Raw genomic sequence first — 25731 nt, forward strand, 5'->3', positions numbered from 1 at the left:
CCCAGATCTCTTCATGTCATTGACCAGCTCCTCCCTTGTAGTTCTAGGCTGATTCCTTACCTTTCTTATCATCAGTGATACCCCACGAAGTGAGATCTTGCATGGAGCCCCAGTCCGAGGGAGACTGACAGTCGTCTTTAGTCTAACAATTGCTCCAACAGTTGATCTATTTTCACCAAGCTGCTTGGCAATTGCCCCGTAGCCCTTTCCAGCCTTGTGGAGATCCACAATTTTGTCTCTGGTGTCTTTTGACAGCTCTTTGGTCTTGCCCATGGTAGTAGTTGGCGTCTGACTGACTGTGGGGTGGACAGGGGTCTTTAAAGAGCTCAGACAGGTGCTACTAAGTTAGATTAATGAGTGGAGTAGAGGTGGGCTTTTGAAAGGCACAATAACAGGTCTTTGAGAGCCAGAATTCTTGCTGTTTTTCAGGTGTTCAAATACTTATGTTCAGCAGTGCAAGACAAATACATTCTTTAAAAATCATACAATGTGATTTCCTGAATTATTGTTTGTTATTCTGTCTCTCAGAGTAGGAACGCACCTACAATGTGAATTTCAGACCCCTCCATGATTTCTAAGTGGGAGAACTTGCAAAATCGCAGGGTGTTCAAATACTTCTGTTCCTCACTGTATATATATATATATATATATATATAGTAAGGTGGCAGCAGGTAAAGTGTTAAATGGCGTATATATTCTACCGTTACTAGCCCTGGACCAATTAAGGGTACTTTCACACATGCGGCAGAGGATTCCGGCAGGCAGTTCCGTCGCCGGAACTGCCTGCCGGATCCGTCAAAACGCATGCAAACTGATAACATTTGTCAGACTGATCCGTCTCTCTGGTGTCATCCGGAAAAACAGATCCGGCATTTATTTTTTTCACATTTTTTCGGATCCGTTTTGCCAGAACACTTGGGCGGCATTAATGCATTTCAATGGGAAAAAATGCCAGATCCGTCCTGAAAAGTCAAAAAGACTGAACTGAAGACATACTGATGCATCCTGAACGGATTGCTCACCATTCAGAATGCATTAGGATAAAACTGATCAGTTCTTTTCCGGTATTGAGCTCCTAGGACGGAACTTAATGCAGGAAAAGAATAACGCTAGTGTGAAAGTACTTTTACTCTGCAGCCACTTGATTCATGCAGCTGGGCTGACGCCTACTTAAAGACCCAGGCTGCATTATGTGAGGGAGAGCCAAACAGGGTGGTTGCTCTGTGTGTGAGCAGAAGGTACAGGTTTCTATTACTCTTTTGTATTTGGGACAGTCAGGGACGTTACTGTCTAGTTAGCGCTTGGACGAACAGGAGTTTTTTTTATGTTATGTTTTTTTTTTTTAAGGGTCCATTCACACGTCCGCAAAATGTGTCTGGATATGTTCCGCAACATTGCGGAATGGATCTGGACCCATTCATTTTCAATGGGGCCGCTGTTCACATCCATACTTCCGTTTCGCAAAAAAATAGAACATGTCCTATTCTTGACACGGACAAGAAAAGGCATTTCTATTTAAAGTGCCGGCAATGTGCGGTCCGTAAAATGCGGAACGCACATGGCCGGTGTCCGTGTTTTGCGGATCTGCAATTTGTGGACCGCAAAACACTTGCGGACGTGTGAATGGAGCCTGAACCATGCATTCTGTACATTTGCTGCCTGTTTATGCTGACAATAAATGCTAAGTTAAAGAGGACCTTTCACTTGTAAAAACTATGTGAACTAAGTATGCTGCCATGTAGAGCGGCGCCCGGGGATCTCACTGCACTTACTATTATCCCCGGGCGCCACTCCGTTCTCCCGTTATGCCCTCCGGTACCTTTGCTCCTTAAGTTATAGTAGGCGGGTCTTCCCTTGTCCTGTGGGCGTCTCCTTCTCCTAGGCTATAGCGCTGGCCAATCGCAGCGCACAGCTCACAGCTTGGGAGAAAAAAACCTCCCAGGCTGTGAGCTGTGTGCTGCGATTGGCCAGCGCTGCAGCCTAGGAGAAGGAGACGCCCACAGGACAAGGGAAGACCCGCCTACTATAACTTAAGGAGCAAAGGTACCGGAGGGCATAACGGGAGAACGGAGTGGCGCCCGGGGATAATAGTAAGTGCAGTGAGAAGTTCGGGTTTGGGTTAGGTGTTGTGTAGATTGTATTATTTTCCCTTATAACATGGTTATAAGGGAAAATAATAGCATTCTTAATACAGAATGCATAGTACAATAGAGCTGGAGGGGTTAAAAAAAATTTTTAAAAAAATTTTAAAAAAATTTAACTCACCTTAATCCACTTGCTCGCACAGCCCAGCTTCTCTTCTGTCTTCATCTTTTCTGTGCACAGGAAAAGGACCTGTGATGACGTCACTGCGCTCATCACATGGTCCATCACATGATCTTTTTACCATGGTGATGGATCATGTGATGACCGCAGTGACGTCATCACAGGTCCTTTTCCTGTGCACAGCAAAGATGAAGACAGAAGAGAAGCCGGGCTGCGCAAGCAAGTGGATTAAGGTGAGTTAAAAAAAATTAAATTTTTTTAACCACTCCAGCCCTATTGTACTATGCATTCTGTATTAAGAATGCTATTATTTTCCCTTATAACCATGTTATAAGGGAAAATAATAATGATCGGGTCCCCATCCCGATCGTCTCCTAGCAACCGTGCGTGAAAATCGCACAGCATCCGCACTTGCTTGCAGATGCTTGGAATTTTCACGCAGCCCCATTCACTTCTATGGGGCCTGCGTTGCGTGGAAAACGCACAAAGAGGAGCATGCTGCGATTTTCACGCAACGCACAAGTGATGCGTGAAAATCACCGCTCATCTGCACAGCCCCATAGAAATGAATGAGTCCGGATTCAGTGCTGGTGCAATGCGTTCACCTCACTCATTGCACCCGCGCGGAAATCTCGCCCGTGTGAAACGGGCCTTAGGGTGTCCTGCATGGTTAGTATCTAGTAGCACCCCCTTTGGCAAGTTTCACAGCTTGTAAACGATTTTTGTAGCCAGCCAAGAGTTTTTCAATACTTGCTTGAGGGATTTTCATCTATTCTTCCTTACAAAAATCTTCAATTTCTGTGAGGTTCCTGGGCCGTCTTGCAGACACTGCTCTTTTGAGGTCTATTGACAAATTTTTAATGATGTTCAGAACAGGGAACTGTGAGGACCATGGTAGGACATTCAACTTTCACCTTTTGAGGTTGTCTATTGTAGATTTTAAGGTGTTTTTAGGATCATTATCCATTTGTAGCTTTTTTACAGTTGGTGTTTCATAAAATCCATTCTTTCCTCTACCCGTGAAATGTTCCCCATGCCATTGGATGCAACACAACCCCAAAGCATGATTGCTCGACCCCCATGCTTAATGTTTGGAGAGGTGTTCTTTTCATGAAATTCTGTGCCCTTTTTTCTACAAACATACCTTTGCTCATTGTGGCCAAAGAGTCCTATTTCAATCTCATCAATCCACAGGACTAGTTTCCAAAATGCATCAGGCTTGTGATGCAGAATTTTGTGGTGAGGATGCAGGAGAGGTTTTCTTCTGATGACTCTTTCATTAAGGCCATATTTATGCAGCGGTCGCTACACAGTAGAACAAATTATCACAACACTAGAGTCTGCTAAATCTTCCTGAAGTTTATCAAGCGGGGGTTCTGATTTGCCTTTCTAGCAATCCTACGAGCAGCTGTCTCTGATATTTTTCTTGGTCTTCCAGACCTTCTCTTGACCTCCACTCTTTCTATTAACTGTAATTTCTTACTTTCATTTCAAACTGAGAAAATGGCAACCTGAAACGCTTTGCTATCTTCTTATAGCCTTCTCCTGCTTTGTGGCCTCAACCATTTTAATTTTCAGAGTGTCAGGTAGCTGCTTAGAACAACCCATGGCTGCTGTTTTTGGGACAAGGTTAGAGGAATCTGGGTATTTATAAAACTTTGAAAGTTGCATCACTAGGCCTTTCTTAACAATGATTGTGAACAAGCCTTAACCTTAAAGGGGTTCTCCAGGAATAAAAAAAATGAAAATACTTAAATATTATTTTATAATAAATATATTCACAAATACCTTTCATTATTTAGAATGGCTTGTTTTGTCTAGGGAGCATCATTAGGAGAAATAAAATGGCCACAGTCCTATCAGTACACACAAAATCTGTCCTAATCACACAGGAGGACAAGTTACTTCACCACAATGAGCCATAGTGCTGCCTCATCCTCCTCTCTGCTCTGCTTGTCAGGAATCATGATCCTGAATACAGGTGAATCTTTGTGTGAATGGAGAAAATGAGGAGACATAAGAGGAGGGTGAGGTGTGGCTAATGAGAAGCAGCACTTATTTACAGTCTCCATTACCACAGCAACACATTACCACAGACTGTCCTGTCAGGCCTCTCTGCACTTCATGTCTCCTCATGAACTAAATTCCCCAGAGATTCAGCTAAAGTTCTTATCATCTGTATTCAGGATCATAATCCCTGACAAGTAGAGAGGAGGAGGAGGCAGCTCTTTACCTCAGTGTTCTGATATACCCCTTTGTGCACTAAATATTTTATGGGTAAGGGATTAAATATTTATTTTCCTTGTACTCCTTACATTTGTCCTCATGTGTGATCAGGACAGGTTTTGTTTGAACTAATGGGGAAGCGGCCATTTTGTTTCCCCTGATGATTGCTCCCAGGACAAAACAAGACCATTATAAATAATAAAAGGTATTTGAGAATATATTTATAATAAAGTAATATTTAAGTATTAATTAATTCCTAGAGAACCCATTTAACAGGCTATTTAAGGTCTGAGACCTCAGTCAAAGTTATCTGAGAGCTCAAATCTACTTGGGTTCCCATACTTTGCTAAGGTATTCCTTTCCTTTTTTCACTCTAAAATGGTAGAAAGCCAAAATAATACACTGATATTGATTAAAATGTTGAAGCATGTGTTTTATCTTTAACTTTATGCTTTTTGAGATCATCTCATCTTCAACTTGCTTAACTATTCACAGTAACAGTAATTTTGACGAGGGGTGCCCAAACTTTTGCTTTCAACTTTATATACAATAACTGTATATAAAGAAAAACCCCGCAGCACTTCATATAGCAGAAGAGATCCAGGGCCAGTGTACCAAGATCCTGAAATGATCCAAATAATAAAGTAGAAGTCTGCGACACTCCAATTGATATGGTACAAAATTCACCCATATGTACAGTACAGCAGATACGTTTCAGTCCTATCACAGGACCTTTATCAAGCAGCGATAGCAGCTGTACATACGGGTGAATAAAAACTTTTTTTTTTGCAACTTATCAATCGGAGTGCTGTGGATTTCAAATATATATGTAAAAGCTGCACAACCACCTTTTCTGTAACATATTAAATAATTTCTTTTGTTAGAAGTACATTAAAAAAAGACTTTGTCTTGCTGCTTTGGGTATTTCAGGTGGTACACCAAAGTGAAATTTGGGCAGACAATTTGCAGAATTTACAGTACAAGCAAAGTGGCTAAAATTACAGAAATCTCATCCACGTGATACTGAGAAAACCTACAGTGTAAGCTGACTGGTGCTGAGAGTTTTAAATCTGCACACAACATGTTCTAGCCACAATTCAGCAGAAAGCCACTGCAAAACCCATACCCTTTTACTGCTTGTATTGTATGAAACAACATTTTACAATATTGTATAGACACACACACAGTGCTCTGATATACCCCTTTATGCACTAAATATGTTATGGGTAAGGGATGGAATATTTCCATTCCTTGCACTCCTTACATTTTTAACCCTCTGATTTTCAGAGGAACTTAAAGGGATTGTGCAGCAATATATATTGATGACCAAATCCTCAGGATAGATCATCAATATTAGTTTGGCGGGGTGCCGGGTGTCAGATAAGCTGTTTAAAGAGGAGGCGGTGCTCCATGTGAGTGGTGGTGCTTCCTGTTAATGACCCTGCACTTTGTCTCTAATGAAGAGTACTGTCTCCATTCACTTGAATGTAGTGAGTGCTTATAATTACACTAGGCCCCGCAGCTCCATTCACACAGAGCGCCGCCTCCTCGTCAAACAGCTGATCGGTGGAGGTGCGGGGTGTTGGACTTCTGCTGATCAGATATTGCTGACCTATCCAGACGATAGGTCATCAATGTAAATCACTGCACCACCCCTTTAAGGTGGGTTCCTCTGTGGGTAGTACAGCATACAGTCGCAGCCTAAAAGCGTGTTGCCCAATCCTTTGTACATGGAGTACACGGCCATATTTTGTGGCCCGTAAACCATGGATCTTCAAAATATGGATACTGGCTGTGTGTTGAATGCTGTCCACATTTTTGCAGCCCACATTTTTGCAGCACCATAGACATAAATGGGACCGTGCGCAAAAATTGCAGATTGGATGCAGACGAAATATACAGTCGTGTGCATAAGGACTATATTGTTGGCCTATCCTCAGGATAGGCCATCCATATCTGATCAGTAGGGTTCCAAGACCAGCAGTTCAGGAGTAGCTCTGCTGGCATCAGGCGGCACAGCGTAGTGGACAGAGCTGGTTAGTGTAGTACTGTATCCACTGAAGTGAATGGGAGCATTCTTCTAAATAAAAGAAATAGCTATGTAGTTGTTATGCCTACTTCCAGCTCCAGAACTACTCTCAAACATCTGACTGGCAGGGTGAGGGTTGTCAAACCCCCACCAGTCTGATTTTCATGACTTTTCCTGTAGATAGACTATCAATATAAGAGAAGAGGACAACCATTCATTAAGCCCACTGCCCTTGCACTGCATCATCTATATCTGGCAAATTGTGTACAGCGGCTTGTTTTTTATTGTTAGTTTTATTTTATTAGCTCTCTTCTTCACTACTAGACAATAGGAGAGTGTTAACACAGCAATAGAGTGATAAATGTTTCATTATCATATCATTAAAGGAAAATTTACCAAATAAATTCATTGTTTCTAATAACTTAATTGTCTGCCTGGACTAATGTATCCTGCTATTAATTTGGATTGTCTTGTCAATCTGTACTATTTATACATTAAAATGAGAAAATTTATGCAGCATAAAAGGCTAAGTAATTCAATATTTCGTTAATGTCTCTCAGAAGCCAACTATTTTTCTAAATTAACAAAGTTACATTCATAGCATCTGCGGTGTCTAAAAATACAATCTGATTAATGCTACATATAAATTATTTAGATACAGCAGCAGATGGTTGAGGGTGGTAATGTTCAGTGGAAGTGCAGAGTTTTGCCAACATATGCTGTTAAATTGATTAAACAAAGGAGTCTAGCTCAAATGATTGCGTATCATTTTCTGCATTATACACTATTTTTCATAAACTTTTATTGCTCAGAAAAATGGCATGCTTTTCTCTTCTGTTCGATATTTTTTTTTACCTTTCTGAAGCATTAGGAGCATTTTCAGCACAGCATGACAGGAGTAGACTGTTGTAATATTTAGCAATTTTTGTAAACTAATCTACACACAGCACAAGACATTGTGTGTGGACTGGACACAGAAATTGGCTGTTTGACATGAAATATACACTGCTCAAAAAAAAAAGGGAACACAAAAATAACACATCCTAGATCTGAATTAATTAAATATTCTTCTGAAATACTTTGTTCTTTACATAGTTGAATGTGCTGACAACAAAATCACACAAAAATACAAAAATGGAAATCTAATTTTTCAACCCATGGAGGTCTGGATTTGGAGTCACCCTCAAAATTAAAGTGGAAAAACACACTACAGGCTGATCCAACTTAGATGTAATGTCCTTAAAACAAGTCAAAATGAGGCTCAGTAGTGTGTGTGGCCTCCAAGTGCCTGTATAACCTCCCTACAACGCCCGTGCATGCTCCTGATGAGGTGGCGGACGGTCTCCTGAGGGATCTCTTCCCAGACCTGGACTAAAGCATTTGCCAACTCCTGGACAGTCTGTGGTGCAACGTGACGTTGGTGGATAGAGCGAGACATGATGTCCCAGATGTGCTCAATTGGATTCAGGTCTGGGGAACGGGCGGGCCAGTCCATACCATCAATGCCTTCGTCTTGCAGGAACTGCTGACACACTCCAGCCACATGAGGTCTAGCATTGTCTTGCATTAGGAGGAACCCAGGGCCAACCGCACCAGCATATGGTCTCACAAGCGGTCTGAGGATCTCATCTCGGTACCTAATGGCAGTCAGGCTACCTCTGGCGAGCACATGGAGGGCTGTGCGGCCCTCCAAAGAAATGCCACCCCACACCATTACTGACCCAATGCCAAACCGGTCATGCTGGAGGATGTTGCAGGCAGCAGAACGTTCTCCACGGCGTCTCAAGACTCTGTCACATGTGCTCAGTGTGAACCTGCTTTCATCTGTGAAGAGCACAGGGCGCCATTGGCGAATTTGCCAATATTGGTGTTCTCTGGAAAATGCCAAACATCCTGCACGGTGTTGGGCTGTAAGCACAACCCCCACCTGTGGACGTCGGGCCCTCATATCACCCTCATGGAGTCTGTTTCTGACCGTTTGAGCAGACACATGCACATTTGTGGCCTGCTGGAGGTCATTTTGCAGGGCTCTGGCAGTGCTCCTCCTGTTCCTCCTTGCACAAAGGCGGAGGTAGCGGTCCTGCTGCTGGCTTGTTGCCCTCCTACGGCCTCCTCCACGTCTCCTGATGTACTGGCCCGTCTCGTGGTAGTGCCTCCATGCTCTGGACACTACGCTGACAGACACAGCAAACCTTCTTGCCACAGCTCGCATTGATGTGCCATCCTGGATAAGCTGCACTACCTGAGCCACTTGTGTGGGTTGTAGACTCCGTCTCATGCTACCACTAGAGTGAAAGCACCGCCAGCATTCAAAAGTGACCAAAACATCAGCCAGGAAGCATAGGAACTGAGAAGTGATCTGTGGTCACCACCTGCAGAACCACTCCTTTATTGGGGGTGTCTTGCTAATTGCCTATAATTTCCACCTGTTGTCTATTCCATTTGCACAACAGCATGTGAAATTGATTGTCACTCAGTGTTGCTTCCTAAGTGGACAGTTTCATTTCACAGAAGTGTGATTGACTTGGAGTATCCTAAACAAAGGCCATCAATTTAAGTCCAATAAAATGCATTTAAGGCTTAAAGAGGACCTTTCATCTGGCAAAACATTGTGAACTAAGTATCATGATATATACAGAAAAAAACTCCCAGGCTGTGAGCTCTGCACTGCGATTGGCCAGTGCTACAGCCTAGGAGAAGGAGAAGCCCAGGAGAACAAGGGCAGTCTAATCCTACTATAACCAAGTCCCCTAAGTCTCCGCCTACTGTAACCAAGTGACCGAACATACCTGAGGGCATAGCAGGAGAATGGAGCGGCGCCAGGGATAAAAATGCAGTGAGATCCCTGGGCGCCGCAGTACAGATCATGACACTTAGTTCACAATTTTTTGCCAGATGAAAGGTCCTCTTTAAGCTCCACATTCACATGGTCACCCTGTCACAACATTTCAACATCACTGATTCTCTATGGAAAAAAGAAGTGTTGAACTGGCCCACCTGAGGACTGGAGGATCCTCCGATGGGCCCACTGACATCTGACATTCCTGGGTGTCATTGACACTCTGCTTCTTCACTCTCTGCAATAAGGTGAGTGACAGAGGGTGAAGACAGTCATAAGAATTACTGCTGCCCGGAGCCAGGAAATCTACACTGATCTCAAAATTAAGCCTCAGCCAATCAGTGCTAAGCTTGTTTTCCCCTCAAGGAATTCATGGCGTCAGCCCAGCACACAGTCTAGAGCTGGCTGTGACTGGATGGCCCTGTCTGCAGCACATTAGAGGGGCTCAGCCTTAGGAGGACACAACGTACATGGGAATGGGGTTGGGTATAAAAATACCCCCCCCCCCAGGACTCTACTGTCACCCCCATATAACAATAGCACACCCCCTCAGTCAGTGTATGGGTGGTGGAGGAGGGGGTTCCTTCAAACAGTTTAGTGTCAGGTAGCATCTACTACATTATCTGTACTCTTCAGTGTTACTTAGGATTTCAGGTAACGTGAACTACATTATCTGTACTCAAAGAAGTATCACTGTGTGTTATCTGTGGTTTTACATAGGACTGCAGGTGACATCTACTACATTATCTGTACTCAGAGAGTTATAACTGTGTGATCTGTGATGTTACATAGGACTGCAGGTAACATCTGCTTTCATCCATTCCTCTATATTGTTGTGTATCTGAATTTATCATCTTGCTGCCTGCACAACATATCAATTGCTATTGGAATTTAGGCCATAAATATTTGTTTAGTGGGGTCCAGTGCTCATGACACTCATCATACTAAAGGGGACATTGCGCTTCTATGAGTTTTGCATCCCCTTCATCCATGTACACATGGCTATCTGTGCTTTTTCACTTAAAGGGGTTGTCCGGGTTCAGAGCTGAACCCAGACATATCCCCATTTTCATCCAGGCTGGCCCTCTTATATGAGCATTGGAGCATTTCATGCTGTTTATATTTTTTACACTGCTAGGCGGAGGCTTCCCCCTAGCAGTGTTGCTTGTGACATCACTGGAACTGATGGGCGGGCTTTAGCCATTTTACAGGCTAGGGCAGCGCTAAAGCCTGCCCATTAGTGTTGGAGATGTCACCGGGCTCACTGCTGGGCGGAAGCCTCCGCCTAGCTTTACCCATGGAGAGCGCGGTACGTCACCGGATCTCCAGAAAAAGCCTTTGCCCTGTCCGATTTGAGAATGAAATGCTCCGATGTTCATCTCAGAGGGGCTGCCTGGGTGAAAACGGAGATATGTCCGGGTTCAGCTCTGAACCCAGACAACCCCTTTAAATGGGACAAGATGCAGTGTTCAACACAGACGTCTTATGGAGGAGCCACTGCATCTATGTAAACAAAAACTAAAAATGGGAGGAGCCACTGTGTCTATGTAAACAAAAAAAACGGAACGTCCATGACTTGCAGGTACACAGGAGCTCCTTTAATTGTAATAATTGGTGGGGGACCTGGAGTTCAGACCCAAATGATTCGTATTGATGGGCTACAATATTGATGTATATCAGTGCTCAATGCAGTTTTGTGCAATGTTCATGTATGTTAAACCCTGAAAAAAAGATAACAGGTGAGAGTATGTCCACTTTCTTAAAATGTGCTGGTACATAAACACTGTAGATTTGCTGCCACAGGTTTGCATCCAGAAAATCTCCACTGTTTATGTCCCAGGTGGACATACCCTAATATTTGTAGCTATATGGTAGGACCCAAGAATCATTTCATCAGGTTGGCTCTAGTAACCCCCAATTCAACAATGGAAAAATGTCTGTGTCCATGATTTTACCGAAAAACATGCTATCATGTCCATTGCAGCTCTAAACTAAAAGAGAAATAACCATGTAGCAACTTCACTAGAAAAGTCAATGGGGAGGGGGCTGTCAAGTATCTGGATTGCTGGCAACCCCCATGTCTCATAGCTTCATGTAGATAAAACAATTTGCATGAAGTTACCACTTCATTTCTAGGCTGTAAAATACAGCCAGAATTATTCATGTCGATTTCCCACATTATGTATAGTGTCAATGGAGTCATTGTGTTCCATACAAACCTCTGCTATCTTCTCAGCATCCAGGACTCGGGTGTCACTTTGCACACTCTTCCATTTGTCCAGTGATGTACATATTGCAATTCTCAGACCATCTCTACTGTTATGCCAATGAAGCTCATGACATATTTTCACCAGGTTGTAAACTGTGCAGTAATGGATAATCCACTTGAATTGGTCTGCATTGATAGAAAAACAAAAAGAAACAGTTAACTATAAAAGAAATTTGTTGAACTCAGCATTGATCAACCATTTAGGAAATCAATTGAGGCTCGTCTAAGGGTCTTTGACACTGGGTGACTTGAGAACGAACATTCCTACGAACAATTATTCCCAACATGTGATCGTTCACACGACCAATCGTTTCTATTACAAGCGACAACGTATCTCCTGATTACAAGGGTTGTGCTGTCAACAAATGACCTTTTTTCTTCCTTTGATCACTTGACACATTTACATTGGGCAATTATCAGGAACAGTCTTTGTAAGGTTGGGTTCACATCACCTTTTTCTCATCCGTTTAACAGTGGCATCCGTTCACCATAGAGTTCCATTGTAAAAAACAAACAAAAAAAACCCATTTTTTTTACCATTGTAAAAAAAAATATACTTTTTTTACAGGACTGTGCAAGAACATGGTGTGCTGCGTTTTTGTATCCTTTATTTTGTAACGTATACGTCAAACGGAGACATAAACATGATGTGAACCCCCTGGCGAAGGCACGCCGAAACGCGCGTTGGGGTAACGCCATCTCGGTTTGGATACACTAGCCTCTCTGGTGAGGCTCCTCTACACATGGCTATCATTGTCTTTTTATGGTCAACAGTCTTCAAAATGTTATGGTCCCACTTTGGGCTTTACATGTCTCTGTGATATCAGCAGGTCTGACTGCTGTTGCTATCACCGTCCTACACAGAGATATTGATTGCATGTAATATATGAGACTCTGCCACGTTATATAGACCTTTACAAGTGTCGTTTATTATGTTATTATTTACAGCTTAGTGTACCACTGGGATGGTGGTTTTTCTTTCTGCTACCTCTTTGGAAATATAACGTCCTTTATGTATGTAATCATGTTATTTAATAAAGCACATATTTTTGTATCTGTATCTGTGGGCTTCGCTTTTTGTATATTTTTTTTATTTTTATGATGTGAACCCAGCCTATGGGTTGATAATTTTAATTGCCCCAGTTACAGTGCCTTAACTGATTTCACCACCTAGTACTGTATAAATGAATAAAAGCAGCAGAATGAAGGAAGCCATATTTTCTGTGCCGGCATTTTTTACATGCAGCGACAGGGAGGTAACACTACCTGTATATACATTACTGATCACTCTAACAAGATGACAACCATATACTGAAACCCAAGAACAGTCATGGTTGTCAAGTTGTATCCTGTTTATATAAAACTGCCACTTAAAAGGAACCTGTCCCTGTCCATTTTGCTCAGCTCCTCCTGCTCTACAACATGCTGCCTCAGCTCAGTCAGCAAGTTCAATGTGACAGGTTCCCTTTAACATTATGCACTGTAAAAAAAAATATCTATCCTTATCTAAAATATAAGAGGACAACCCAAAACCGGAACATGCGGTATGGGTGGATTATTAAATAGAGAACAACATTTGCTTAAGTCTTCATTTAAAGTGCTCTTCCCATCTTAAAGGCTATGTACACCTTTGGGGACAATTTTTTTCATTATTTTCTGGGGGCTAAAAATCATTTTTTTCAATTGGTCTTTATTAAAAATATTGAGCCATTCTGTCACAAAGAGTTAACAGTTTTTCTAGCTGTGTGAATGGTACTTTCACTTTGTGCTGGTCGTCAAATAACCCTTATCTCTAAATTACTAAAAGGTCCTAAACACTTATTTAAGCCACATTCTTATCAGTAAGATTAGAATTGAGCTATAATGGGTGTTTATAAGGTCAGAGATCAGAGATAAAGAGCCCTCAGCTTCCTGCCTGATTGAGCAGAGAGAAAATACAGATCCTGCTAGTAAATAAACTCAAAGCTGTGCAGGGAAAACAGCTCCTCATTGTTAAAAAAAGACCACTTGAAAAACAGATTTTTAGCTCAAAATGAGTACAATTCAATAATAAATAAAAAATTGTCACCAATCCGCTTTTAAGACGTGGTGTCCTATTTAAAAGGATTACAATCGCAAATGTATGTCCTATAAGTCTCCTCACGCCAATTAAGGCACTCTCCGTAAAGAAAGTTAGTACCCCCAAAAAAATGAAAATATGAACACTTTCACACATATTATTGTTTTTGTTTCATTTTGGAAAAAAATGCACTCACATCCTATAAAAGTGTGCATAAATATTGACATCATAACAGTTGTTCGCCTTCATATAATTCATATACCACATGATATGTGAAGACTGAGAAACATGATAGTGTGATATAATATTCAATAAAAAAAAAATATATAATTTTTCTCAGTAACTATAGTCTTGCACAATTATGGTTTCTCAGTTCAAATGCAATATCATAGACCATCCTATTGTGCACAGTCAGGGTGCCAGGGGCAATGAAAGCTGATTATTGTCTCATATATAGAGGAATATTTTAATATCAAACATGTTTATATATTTTAATATTAAAGCTCCTCCATTATTTATATATCAAAAATAAAAGCATGCATTTTATACTATTCTGTGGGAAATGTGATTCTAAACACAATGCTGCTCCAGCAGTAATGCTTGAAATATTCATAGAAATCAGATTTACTTAGATTTTTATACATCAAGAAGCAAATAAATAAATTAACATGTAATATGGTAGGTGGGTCTGTGTGTTTGTCTTCTGTGATATATGACTAAAACTTACGGTATTCTCTGCCAATTCTATCCAGTGCTGGCTGATTAGAGGACATACACTGCGTGCAGAATTATTAGGCAAATGAGTATTTTGACCACATCATCCTCTTTATGCATGTTGTCTTACTCCAAGCTGTATAGGCTCGAAAGCCTACTACCAATTAAGCATATTAGGTGATGTGCATCTCTGTAATGAGAAGGGGTGTGGTCTAATGACATCAACACCCTATATTAGGTGTGCATAATTATTAGGCAACTTCCTTTCCTTTGGCAAAATGGGTCAAAAGAAGGACTTGACAGGCTCAGAAAAGTCAAAAATAGTGAGATATCTTGCAGAGGGATGCAGCACTCTTAAAATTGCAAAGCTTCTGAAGCGTGATCATCGAACAATCAAGCGTTTCATTCAAAATAGTCAACAGGGTCGCAAGAAGCGTGTGGAAAAACCAAGGCGCAAAATAACTGCCCATGAACTGAGAAAAGTCAAGCGTGCAGCTGCCAAGATGGAGTACTGGTTTGGGCTGGTATCATCAAAGATGAGCTTGTGGGGCCTTTTCGGGTTGAGGATGGAGTCAAGCTCAACTCCCAGTCCTACTGCCAGTTTCTGGAAGACACCTTCTTCAAGCAGTGGTACAGGAAGAAGTCTGCATCCTTCAAGAAAAACATGATTTTCATGCAGGACAATGCTCCATCACACGCGTCCAAGATTTTCTTCTTTTATACCCTTTCTTGCCAGCCACGCTGTGGAGCGTGGCTGGCAAGAAAGGGTATAAAAGAAGAAAATCTAATGACATGGCCTCCTTGTTCACCTGATCTGAACCCCATTGAGAACCTGTGGTCCATCATCAAATGTGAGATTTACAAGGAGGGAAAACAGTACACCTCTCTGAACAGTGTCTGGGAGGCTGTGGTTGCTGCTGCACGCAATGTTGATGGTGAACAGATCAAAACACTGACAGAATCCATGGATGGCAGGCTTTTGAGTGTCCTTGCAAAGAAAGGTGGCTATATTGGTCACTGATTTGTTTTTGTTTTGTTTTTGAATGTCAGAAATGTATATTTGTGAATGTTGAGATGTTATATTGGTTTCACTGGTAAAAATAAATAAATTGAAATGGGTATATATTTGTTTTTTGTTAAGTTGCCTAATAATTATGCACAGTAATAGTCACCTGCACACACAGATATCCCCCTAAAATAGCTAAAACTAAAAACAAACTAAAAACTACTTCCAAAAATATTCAGCTTTGATATTAATGAGTTTTTTGGGTTCATTGAGAACATGGTTGTTGTTCAATAATAAAATTAATCCTCAAAAATACAACTTGCCTAATAATTCTGCACTCCCTGTAGAGATCCAGAAGAAGATGCATGTGCTGCTGCATTGCTGCCTCCGTGGCCCTAGGAACCCACAAGGTCCTTGGTCACACTGACCCTGAACCCATGCCCATCAAACATCCCACACATGCCCGATAAACGGTTGTTGGTATAAAAACTTGCTATAATTGGTATTAGCGTCGCTTTCATTGAATCTGAATAAAACCACTCTCAAGCATCTTTGCTCTTATTGGCTGTACACATACTGCAGCCATCATTACTTGGAAGCAGTCTGATTAATGGTAACTTTTGAGAACTAGTGCCTACCAACTGATCCTTAACCTTAAAGGAGTTGTCTTATGAAGACAATCCCTTTACTTGTGCCCTATAAAACCATAGTGAGATCACAGAACAAGGTGGCCAGCTAGGGACATCCATATGTTAGCCAGACCAAAGACTAGCCTCTATCACTCTGGCAGACCTGACCTGAACCATCCATTCATTCCTCTGAATGGTCGGCATACAATACTGCATTTTCCCTGGAGCTGGCATTGTAGAGGAAGTGTATAGTCAGCAGGTTTCTGAAGATGGACCCAAGACGATCAGCTGATCACCAGACCAGGTTCAATTTATAAAGCTAACCCATTGAATGTTCACTGTTCAGCTCCATTTATACAGTATACCAACCCTGGATTCCAAACAACGGACAAACACATTAGTATCCTTTTCTGGCTCTCTCTAACGTGGCATATTTTTAGTTGCTTTTGTACTATGAGGACTTTACTTTTCCAAATTTTTCATTTTAATTTTTTTTTTGTGGTTTTGTAGGCGATTCTTGACTACAGGAGAAACTATATACTGTAGATTAATGGATTTATCCTGTTACCTAGTTGAAGTAAAGGATTTTTGCATTGCCATGATACAAAACATATCCTAAATAACACTACATATTAATTGTACATAGTGTGCAATGATGTATAGAATTTAATATATTCTATTCATCTCCTAATACAAAATATATATTTGATTTTATTATTGCAATATAAAAGTAAGATTTATTGCATCAATATCCTGCTTATTTGTTCTACTTAATTGCTACGGCGCCAGGATCATTATTTTGTTTATGCAAATAGTTCTGGTTCTGTTGAAGTTTGTGTATCCTGTTTTAACCCCTTCACGACATGTGATGTAATGAAACGTCACATGTTGGGTCTTTAAAGATGGCTCCCCCGCTCTGCAGACACTCGCAGCTAATGTCCGCGACTGGCGGTAATACTGATCGCAGACATTTAACCCCTCAGATGCCGTGGTCAAATCTGACCACTGTATCTGAGTGCCCTAGAAACCGAAAGCACGCACTTCCGGTTATGCTCTGGCCCCCCGTGCGGCGATCGGAGGAGCCGGAGCTTGTCATAGTCTATGACACAAGGCTGCTGCACAGTCTTTCCTATGGAGCCCTTGCCTGTAATAGGAATTAATAAAGTTTTTACAGATAAAAAAATTAAAAAAATATAAAACTTCAAATCACCGCCCTTTCCCCAAAATGAAAATAAAAAAATGCAAAAAATTAATATTTATACACATCATGGGTATCACTGCGTGCGTAAACGCTTGTACTATCAAAATATAAAAGTATGAAGAAAAAGAGATTTTGTCCAGCTTGTGGTTGTGGTAATCCAAAGGCTTTTATTCGATAATCAATATAAAATCCAGGTACAAGAATGCAGGTCATCCTGCATTCTTGTACCTGGATTTTATATTGATTATCGAATAAAAGCCTTTGGATTACCACAACCACAAGCTGGACAAAATCTCTTTTTCTTCATACTTCCGTATTTCTCCTGATTCGGGTGAAGGAGTTGTTCCGTGCTATAACAATGGAATCCTCGGCAGGTGAGAGCTGCTCAAACCTTTGATTTTTACAATATCAAAATATAAAAGTATCAATCCCATTCGGAAAAAGGCGAAACGAAAAAAGGCTCACAATGGCTGATTTGCCATTTTTTGGTCGCTTCTCGTACATGCCCTAGAATGGTATCAATGCAAAGTACAGATTGCCTGCAAAAATTGAGCCCTCATACAGCTCTGCACAGATATTTATTTTTTTCAGCATCAAAATTCAAGGAAAAGTATACATATATGCTATCGCCGGATTCATACTGACTTGGAGAATAAAGATCACAAGTCAGTTTTACTGCATAATGAACGCTGTAAAAAAAAAAAAAAGGAACATAAAACTGGAAAAATTGTGTTTTATTCCATTTATCCCACATTTGGAATTGTTTTCCCAATTCCCACTACATTCTATGCAATAGTAAATGGTGGAGTTGGAAAGTACAACTTGTCCCGCAAGTACAACTACTCCAGCTAACCATGGCTGAAGTACACCTCAGAGTCTGGCATCCAGCAGGAGCTAAATAGCCCCAAGTGGCCACACCCACACACACACCCTGTGTTCACACACTAAGAAGGGAGTTAACCCTTCCTACACCAGGCAAGGGAAAAAGCCACTTAAAGGGGAAGTGAACAATCAAACATCACACTGCAGCTGTTACCACCGGCAACGACATGCATGGCAACCATGTCCAAGGGAATAGCCAGAAGGCTGAGACACTGCCACCACATGTACACAAGACCACACGTTGCCATGGGCAGCCACAAGTGAAGGGAAGTGTCACAGTGCACACATACAGTCGTGGCCAAAAGTTTTGAGAATTACATAAATATTGGAAATTGGAAAAGTTGCTGCTTAACCACACGATCAGGATTCATGTGCGGAGAATCCGCACTGAAATCCGCAGGTGTTCGCAGGCAAATCCGTGCGGTCAATCCGCATTAATTGGTGCGGATTTGCATACGGATTTGCGTGCGGATTTGGTGCGGATTTTCCGCATGCGGATTTCACTAAGTGAATGAAGAAAATCCGGTCAGGAAAAAAAAAATTAATTGACATGTCGCGGATTTTAAAATCCGCACCGCAGGTCAAAATCCGCGCGGAAAAAATCCGCATCGTGTGCATTGAGAATTTCAAATTCTCATAGAATACAATGGACATGACCTACGGTGCGGATTTTCCGCACGCAAATCCGCGCGGAAAATCCGCACGCAATCCTGATCGTGTGCAGGGGGCCTAAGTTTTTATAATAGCAATTTGCAAATACTCCAGAATGTTATGAAGAGTGATCAGATGAATTGCATAGTGCTTCTTTGCCATTAAAATTAACTTAATCCCAAAAAAATCTTTTCACTGCATTTCATTGCTGTCATTAAAGGACCTGCTGAGATTATTTCAGTAATCGTCTTGTTAACTCAGGTGAGAATGTTGACGAGCACAAGGCTGGAGATCATTATGTCAGGCTGATTGGGTTAAATGCTTGAAATCATTGTTCTTCCATTGTTAACCATGGTGACCTGCAAAGAAACGCGTGCAGCCATCATTGCGTTGCATAAAAATGGCTTCACAGGCAAGGATATTGTGGCTACTAAGATTGCACCTCAATCAACAATTTATAGGATCATCAAGAACGTCAAGGAAAGAGGTTCAACTTTTTTTAAGAAGGCTTCAGGGCGTCCAAGAAAGTCCAGCAAGCGCCAGGATCGTCTCCTAAAGAGGATTCAGCTGCGGGATCGGAGTGCCACCAGTGCAGAGCTTGCTCAGGAATGGCAGCAGGCAGGTGTGAGCGCATCTGCACGCACAGTGAGGTGAAGACTTTTGGAAGATGGCCTGGTGTCAAGAAGGGCAGCAAAGAAGCCACTTCTCTCCAAAAAAAACATCAGGGACAGATTGATCTTCTGCAGAAAGTATGGTGAATGGACTGCTGAGGACTGGGGCAAAGTCATATTCTCTGATGAAGCCTCTTTCCGATTGTTTGGGGCATCTGGAAAAAGGCTTGTCCGGAGAAGAAAAGGTGAGCGCTACCATCAGTCCTGTGTCATACCAACAGTAAAGCATCCTGAGACCATTCATGTGTGGGGTTGCTTCTCATCCAAGGGAGTGGGCTCACTCATAATTTTTCCCAAAAACACAGCCATGAATAAAGAATGGTACCAAAACACCCTCCAACAGCAGCTTCTTCCAACAATCCAACAACAGTTTGGTGAAGAACAATGCATTTTCCAGCATGATGGAGCACCGTGCCATAAGGCAAAAGTGATAACTAAGTGGCTTGGGGACCAAAACGTTGACATTTTGGGTCCATGGCCTGGAAACTCCCCAGATCTTAATCCCATTGAGAACTTGTGGTCAATCCTCAAGAGGCGGGTGGACAAAAAAAAACCCACTAATTCTGACAAACTCCAAGAAGTGATTATGAAAGAATGGGTTGCTATCAGTCAGGAATTGGCCCAGAAGTTGATTGAGAGCATGCCCAGTCGAATTGCAAAGGTCCTGAAAAAGAAGGGCCAACACTGCAGATACTGACTCTTTGCATAAATGTCATGTAATTGTCGATAAAAGCCTTTAAAACGTATGAAGTGTGTAATTATATTTCACTACATCACAGAAACAACTGAAACAAAGATCTAAAAGCAGTTTAGCAGCAAACTTTGTGAAAACTAATATTTTTGTAATTCTCAAAACTTTTGGCCACGACTGTACATAAACCTTGTGCACACCAGACATAGAAAGTGCACACCATACAAATAAAAGGCACACCTACAAAGACAGGTTGCCAGGTGTAACCGCATGCACTTGACAGCAAGCTGCCTAGCAACAGCTCAGGCTGCTATACTGCCAAGTACAAACATGTTGCCAGCGGCAACCACACGTGAGGCAACATACAAGGAGCCCTCACCATGTGGTTGACAATAGACCAAACCGCAGGCAAATGCCTGCGGGTCCGGGAGTCACGACCATGACCATGGTCGTGACATGTGGTTCACCTGATTAAAACACAGTTTTTCTTTTGTTGATCGGAGGCTCCAATCCCAAGCAGGGCCGGCCTTTGGGGTGTGCGGGCTGTGCGGCTGCACAGGGCGCCATAGTAACAGGGGCGCTGGGCGGCCGACAGCTCGCAATGTAATCTGTGGCAGGCGAGGCTGCACTTGTGTTCTCCCTCGGGGCGCCCCCTCCATCTCCCCCTCCCCTGTCTGACCTGCCTGCTGCCCCCGCCGCTGCCAATAAGAAGAGAGACAGGAGGAGGAGGGGAGGGGCTGTGGCCACTGCGCCACCAATGAAGAAAACTGACCTGTAATACAAATACAGGAGGCGGGTGCTGGAATCAAATAGCCTGCACCCACCTCTGTGTGCGGTACCTGAGGGGTTAACTGCCGCTGATCGCAGCTCCCTGTCACAGAGGTCGGGTGCCGGCTATTTGATTCCGACACCCGCCTCCTGTATTTGTATAAGAAACGTTGGTGGCACAGTGCCCCCCCCCCCCCCAAACACCCTAGTATAAGAAACGTTGGTGGCTCAGTGCGCCCCCCCCAGTATAAGAAACGTTGGTGGCTCAGTGCGCCCCCCCCAGTATAAGAAACATTGGTGGCTCAGTGGGAAGTGCCAATGAGGGTTAAAAAATAATTTAAAAAAATTAACTCACCTCCTCCAGTTGATTGCGTAGCTGCCGGTCTTTCTTCAGGACCTGTGGTGACGTCACTGAGCTCATCACATGACCCATTACCATGGAGATGGATCATGTGATGTATCATGTGATGAGCACAGTGATGTCACCACAGGTCCTTTGACAGGTCATAAAGAAAGAACAGAAGACGATCTATTGGAGGAGGTGAGTTAATTATTTTTTTATTTTTTAACCCTCATTGGCACTGCCCACTGCGCCACCAATGTTTATTATATTGAGGGGGGGCGCACTGCGCCAATGTTTATTATACTGGGGTGTTGGGGGGGCGCACTGCGCCACCAATGTTTATTATACTGGGGTGTTGGGGGGGCGCACTGCGCCACCAATGTTTATTATACTGGGGTGTTGGGGGGGGCGCACTGTGCCACCAATTTTTATTATACTGGGGTGTTGGGGGGGGCGCACTGCGCCACCAATGTTTATTATACTGGGGTGTTGGGGGGGGCGCACTGTGCCACCAATGTTTATTATACTGGGGTGTTGGGGGGGGCGCACTGCGCCACCAATGTTTATTATACTGGTGTGTTGGGGGGGCGCACTGCGCCACCAATGTTTATTATACTGGGGTGTTGGGGGGGTGCACTGCGCCACCAATGTTTATTATACTGGGGTGTTGGGGGGGGCGCACTGTGCCACCAATGTTTATTATACTGGGGTGTTGGGGGGGGCGCACTGCGCCACCAATGTTTATTATACTGGGGTGTTGGGGGGGCGCACTGCGCCACCAATGTTTATTATACTGGGGTGTTGGGGGGGCACACTGCGCCACCAATGTTTATTATACTGGGGTGTTGGGGGAGGACGCACTGCGCCACCAATGTTTATTATACTGGGGTGTTGGGGGGGGGCGCACTGCGCCACCAATGTTTATTATACTGGGGTGTTGGGGGGGGCGCACTGTGCCACCAATGTTTATTATACTGGGGTGTTGGGGGGGCGCACTGCGCCACCAATGTTTATTATACTGGGGTGTTGGGGGGGCGCACTGCGCCACCAATGTTTATTATACTGGGGTGTTGGGGGAGTCGCACTGTGCCACCAATGTTTATTATATTGGGGGGGCGCACTGCGCACAACGATGGGTTAGGGAAATTTCACAGCAGAGTGCGCATGCGCTGGGAGCCTCGCCGGCGGTTAGGGTAGGGAAAAATTATGGGCCAGTGCACAGGTGCGGTGATCGGATGGATGTTCTCAGCAGGACACCGGCCGACACTGCGCATGCGCTGGGAGCCTCACCAGCGGTTAGGGTAGGGAAAAAGCACTGGCTCGTACGTAATTTTTCCCTTCCCTAACCGCTGGTGAGGCTCCCGGTGCATGCGCAGTGTCGGCCGGTGTTCAGCTGAGAATATCCATCCGATCACTGCGCCTGCGCACTGGCCCATAGTTTTTCCCTACCCTAACCGCCGGCGAGACTCCTGGCGCATGCGCACTCTGCTGTGAAACTTCCCTAACCTGACGTTGTGCGCCTCCTCACGTCATGTCCGGTGCGACTGGAAGTGACGAGGGTAGGGAAATCTCACGAAGTAGGGAAGTATAACATTACACCGGCCTTTGGGGTGTGTGGGCTGGTAACTACTTGGTTGGATAGTCAGCCAGCCTATGCCATGATGCCAGCAACAAGCAGTGTTTTTTTTTTTGGGGGGGGGGGGGCGCCACAAGGTTAGCTCGCACAGGGCGCCTGGACACCTAAGGCCGGCCCTGATCCCAAGCAACACTCCTTTCTGGGGTCAGCCCCTCCCTCACTTTTTTTTGCCACTGCTTAGCCCTGTCAATCCAAACAGTGATGGTTGGCCTGGCCACAGAAATGAGCTTGGGTGCAACAGGAGCAATGATTATACCCTCATTGCACCAAATGCCTAATTTGCATATTAGGAAAACGTATCATAACCTAGGAACTGTGCCTCAGATCAATAAATTAAAAACTGTGTTTTAATCAGGTGGGTCACAGCTATGTGTCTATGCAAATAGTTTGATATCAGAAAAAAAAAAAGTCCATTCCCAATGATTGCCCACTGTTTCAGCTTCATTCACATGCAGCCATTATTCCCTTTGTATAGGGATGAACAATCACCACTGTGATTATTCTTCCTCCTACAGATTCATTGTTTAGCGGCAGCGCATCCCTGTTTACACAGGGAGATGTGGTGCCCACAAACAACAATGGTAAGTGCTGCATAACAGATGCAATCACCCAACCAAAGAGCATTTGCTTCTTCCTCCATCGGTCTCACTAACGCTCCCTTAGACTTTCACAGGAAATGAACTCTATTCTAATATGCAACTAAGGCCTCTTTCACACTTGCGTTGTCCGGATCCGGCGTGTACTCCACTTGCCGGAATTACACTCCGGATCCGGAAAAACGCAAGTGTACTGAAAGCATTTGAAGACGGAACCGTCTTCCAAATGCGTTCAGTGTTACTATGGCACCCAGGACGCTATTAAAGTCCTGGTTGCCATAGTAGTAGTGAGGAGCGGGGGAGCAGTGTACTTACAGTCCGTGCGGCTCCCCGGGCGCTCCAGAGTGACGTCAGAGCGCCCCATGCGCATGGATGACGTGATCCATGTGATCACATGATCCATGAGCTTGGGGCGCCCTGACGTCACTCTGGAGCGCCCGGGGAGCCGCACGGACTGTAAGTACACTGCTCCCCCGCTCCCCGCTACACTTTACCATGGCTGCCAGGACTTTAGCGTCCCGGCAGCCATGGTAACCACTCTGAAAAAGCTAAATGTCGGATGCGGCAATGCGCCGAAACGACGTTTAGCTTAAGGCCGGATCCGGATCAATGCCTTTCAATGTGCATTAATTCCGGATCCGGCCTTGCGGCAAGTGTTCCGGATTTTTGGCCGGAGCAAAAAGCGCAGCATGCTGCAGTATTTTCTCCGGCCAAAAAACATTCCGTTCCGGAACTGAAGACATCCTGATGCATCCTGAACGGATTTCTCTCCATTCAGAATGCATTAGGATAATCCTGATCAGGATTCTTCCGGCATAGAGCCCCGACGACGGAGCTCCTCAGCACTCCCTCAGTGCGCCTGCGCCGATGACGTCACCGAAAGAGAAGACGTCATCGGCGCAGGCGCACTGAGGGAGTGCTGAGGAGGCGAGCCTCCTTATCTCAGAGCGCCTGCGCCGAATCAACACAGGCGCGCGATTTTTGAAATGCTGACAGGGCTGGCCGGAGGAGGAGATCCCGGCTGGCCCTGTCAATCAACAGAAGGAGGGGGTGGTTTTCTGCGGCTGCTACCAGCAAGTAGACGCCCTACTTGCTGGTAGAAAGGTAATTAGCATATCATAAAAGTACGTTTTTTGCAAAATCTACTGAACGAAAATTATTAATAACATAAGGTATAGCAATATCGCAGGATAGGGATTATAAGTACACAAAAAAAAAAATCTGCTTAGTGGGGTGACAGAAGCCCTTTAATGACTCCTCGTTGTGTCTCGTCACTGCGTGTGGCAGAGAATGCTAGAGCTGTATACAGTAAGCTCCACATAGTACAGTAGATACAGGATTTTGCCAGGATTTATTTGTTCCATAGACTTTACACAGGTCCAGGGGACATCTTTAAGTCTGGAGGAAAGGTGATTTAGATATCAATAAAGGAAAGAATTCTTAACAGTTAGAGTAGTCAAACTAGGGAATGCCCTACCCCCAGAAGTAGTAATGGCAGATACTATGTAATAAAAAAAATAAAAAAAAGTGCTAGATGTTTATCTAATAAGAAATGGCATTGAGGGTTATAAATTGATGGAATTGAGTCTTTTTTCAACCTATGTAACTATGTAGGGTTAACTGCCTGAATGGAATGCTTTAAAATATACTTTATTAGGAGATAATCTAAAAGATATGGCTACCTGCCAATAGAAGCACATGTATCAGGCTCAAGTATGGAAGAGTGGCTCATAAAAATAACGGAGCTTGTCTCTCCCACACCAAAACTAAGTGCAGTGTATCCTGTTGGAGGAATATAGTGGCTTATTTACCTCCAGGTAGGCTGGAATACAGCACACACTTGCTGTGAACTAACCTTGCTAGCTGCCATAAATAGTGTCTGAATGACAGCTAGAAGGATACATCGTAACAGCTTCTCAATAGGGGACAGCAAGCCATAGGAGCTGCTGTATCAAGGGGAATTGCTATGTACCTTATGCACTAATTAGTTACAACACCCTTGCGTCTCCTCGTGCTGAACAATACTGTCCCGTATTTAGATACAGAATTTTGCAAGGATTTTTTGTTCCATAGGCTTTACATAGGTCCAGGGGACATCTTTAAGTCTGGAGGAAAGGTGATTTAGATATCAATAAAGGAAAGAATTCTTTACAGTTAGAGCAGTCAAACTAGGGAATGCCCTACCCCCAGAAGTAGTAATGGCAGATACTATGTAATAAAAAAATAAAAAAAGTGCTAGATGTTTATCTAATAAGA

At 43.5% G+C, this 25731-nt stretch overlaps 1 protein-coding gene across 3 annotated transcripts in view; it reads right to left on the bottom strand.

Annotated features, from left to right (window-relative positions):
* TMEM232 (transmembrane protein 232) overlaps positions 1-25731 on the bottom strand; it is a 286864-nt gene that overhangs the window by 141942 nt on the left and 119191 nt on the right. For all 3 annotated transcript variants that reach the window (XM_040420202.1, XM_040420203.1, XM_040420204.1), the window contains one exon: positions 11579-11754. In XM_040420202.1, coding sequence (XP_040276136.1) covers positions 11579-11754 — 176 coding nt within the window. The remainder of the gene's footprint in view (positions 1-11578; positions 11755-25731) is intronic.

This window comes from Bufo bufo, chromosome 2 (genome assembly GCF_905171765.1).
Source record: "Bufo bufo chromosome 2, aBufBuf1.1, whole genome shotgun sequence".
In the NCBI taxonomy this organism is placed as follows: domain Eukaryota; kingdom Metazoa; phylum Chordata; class Amphibia; order Anura; family Bufonidae; genus Bufo; species Bufo bufo.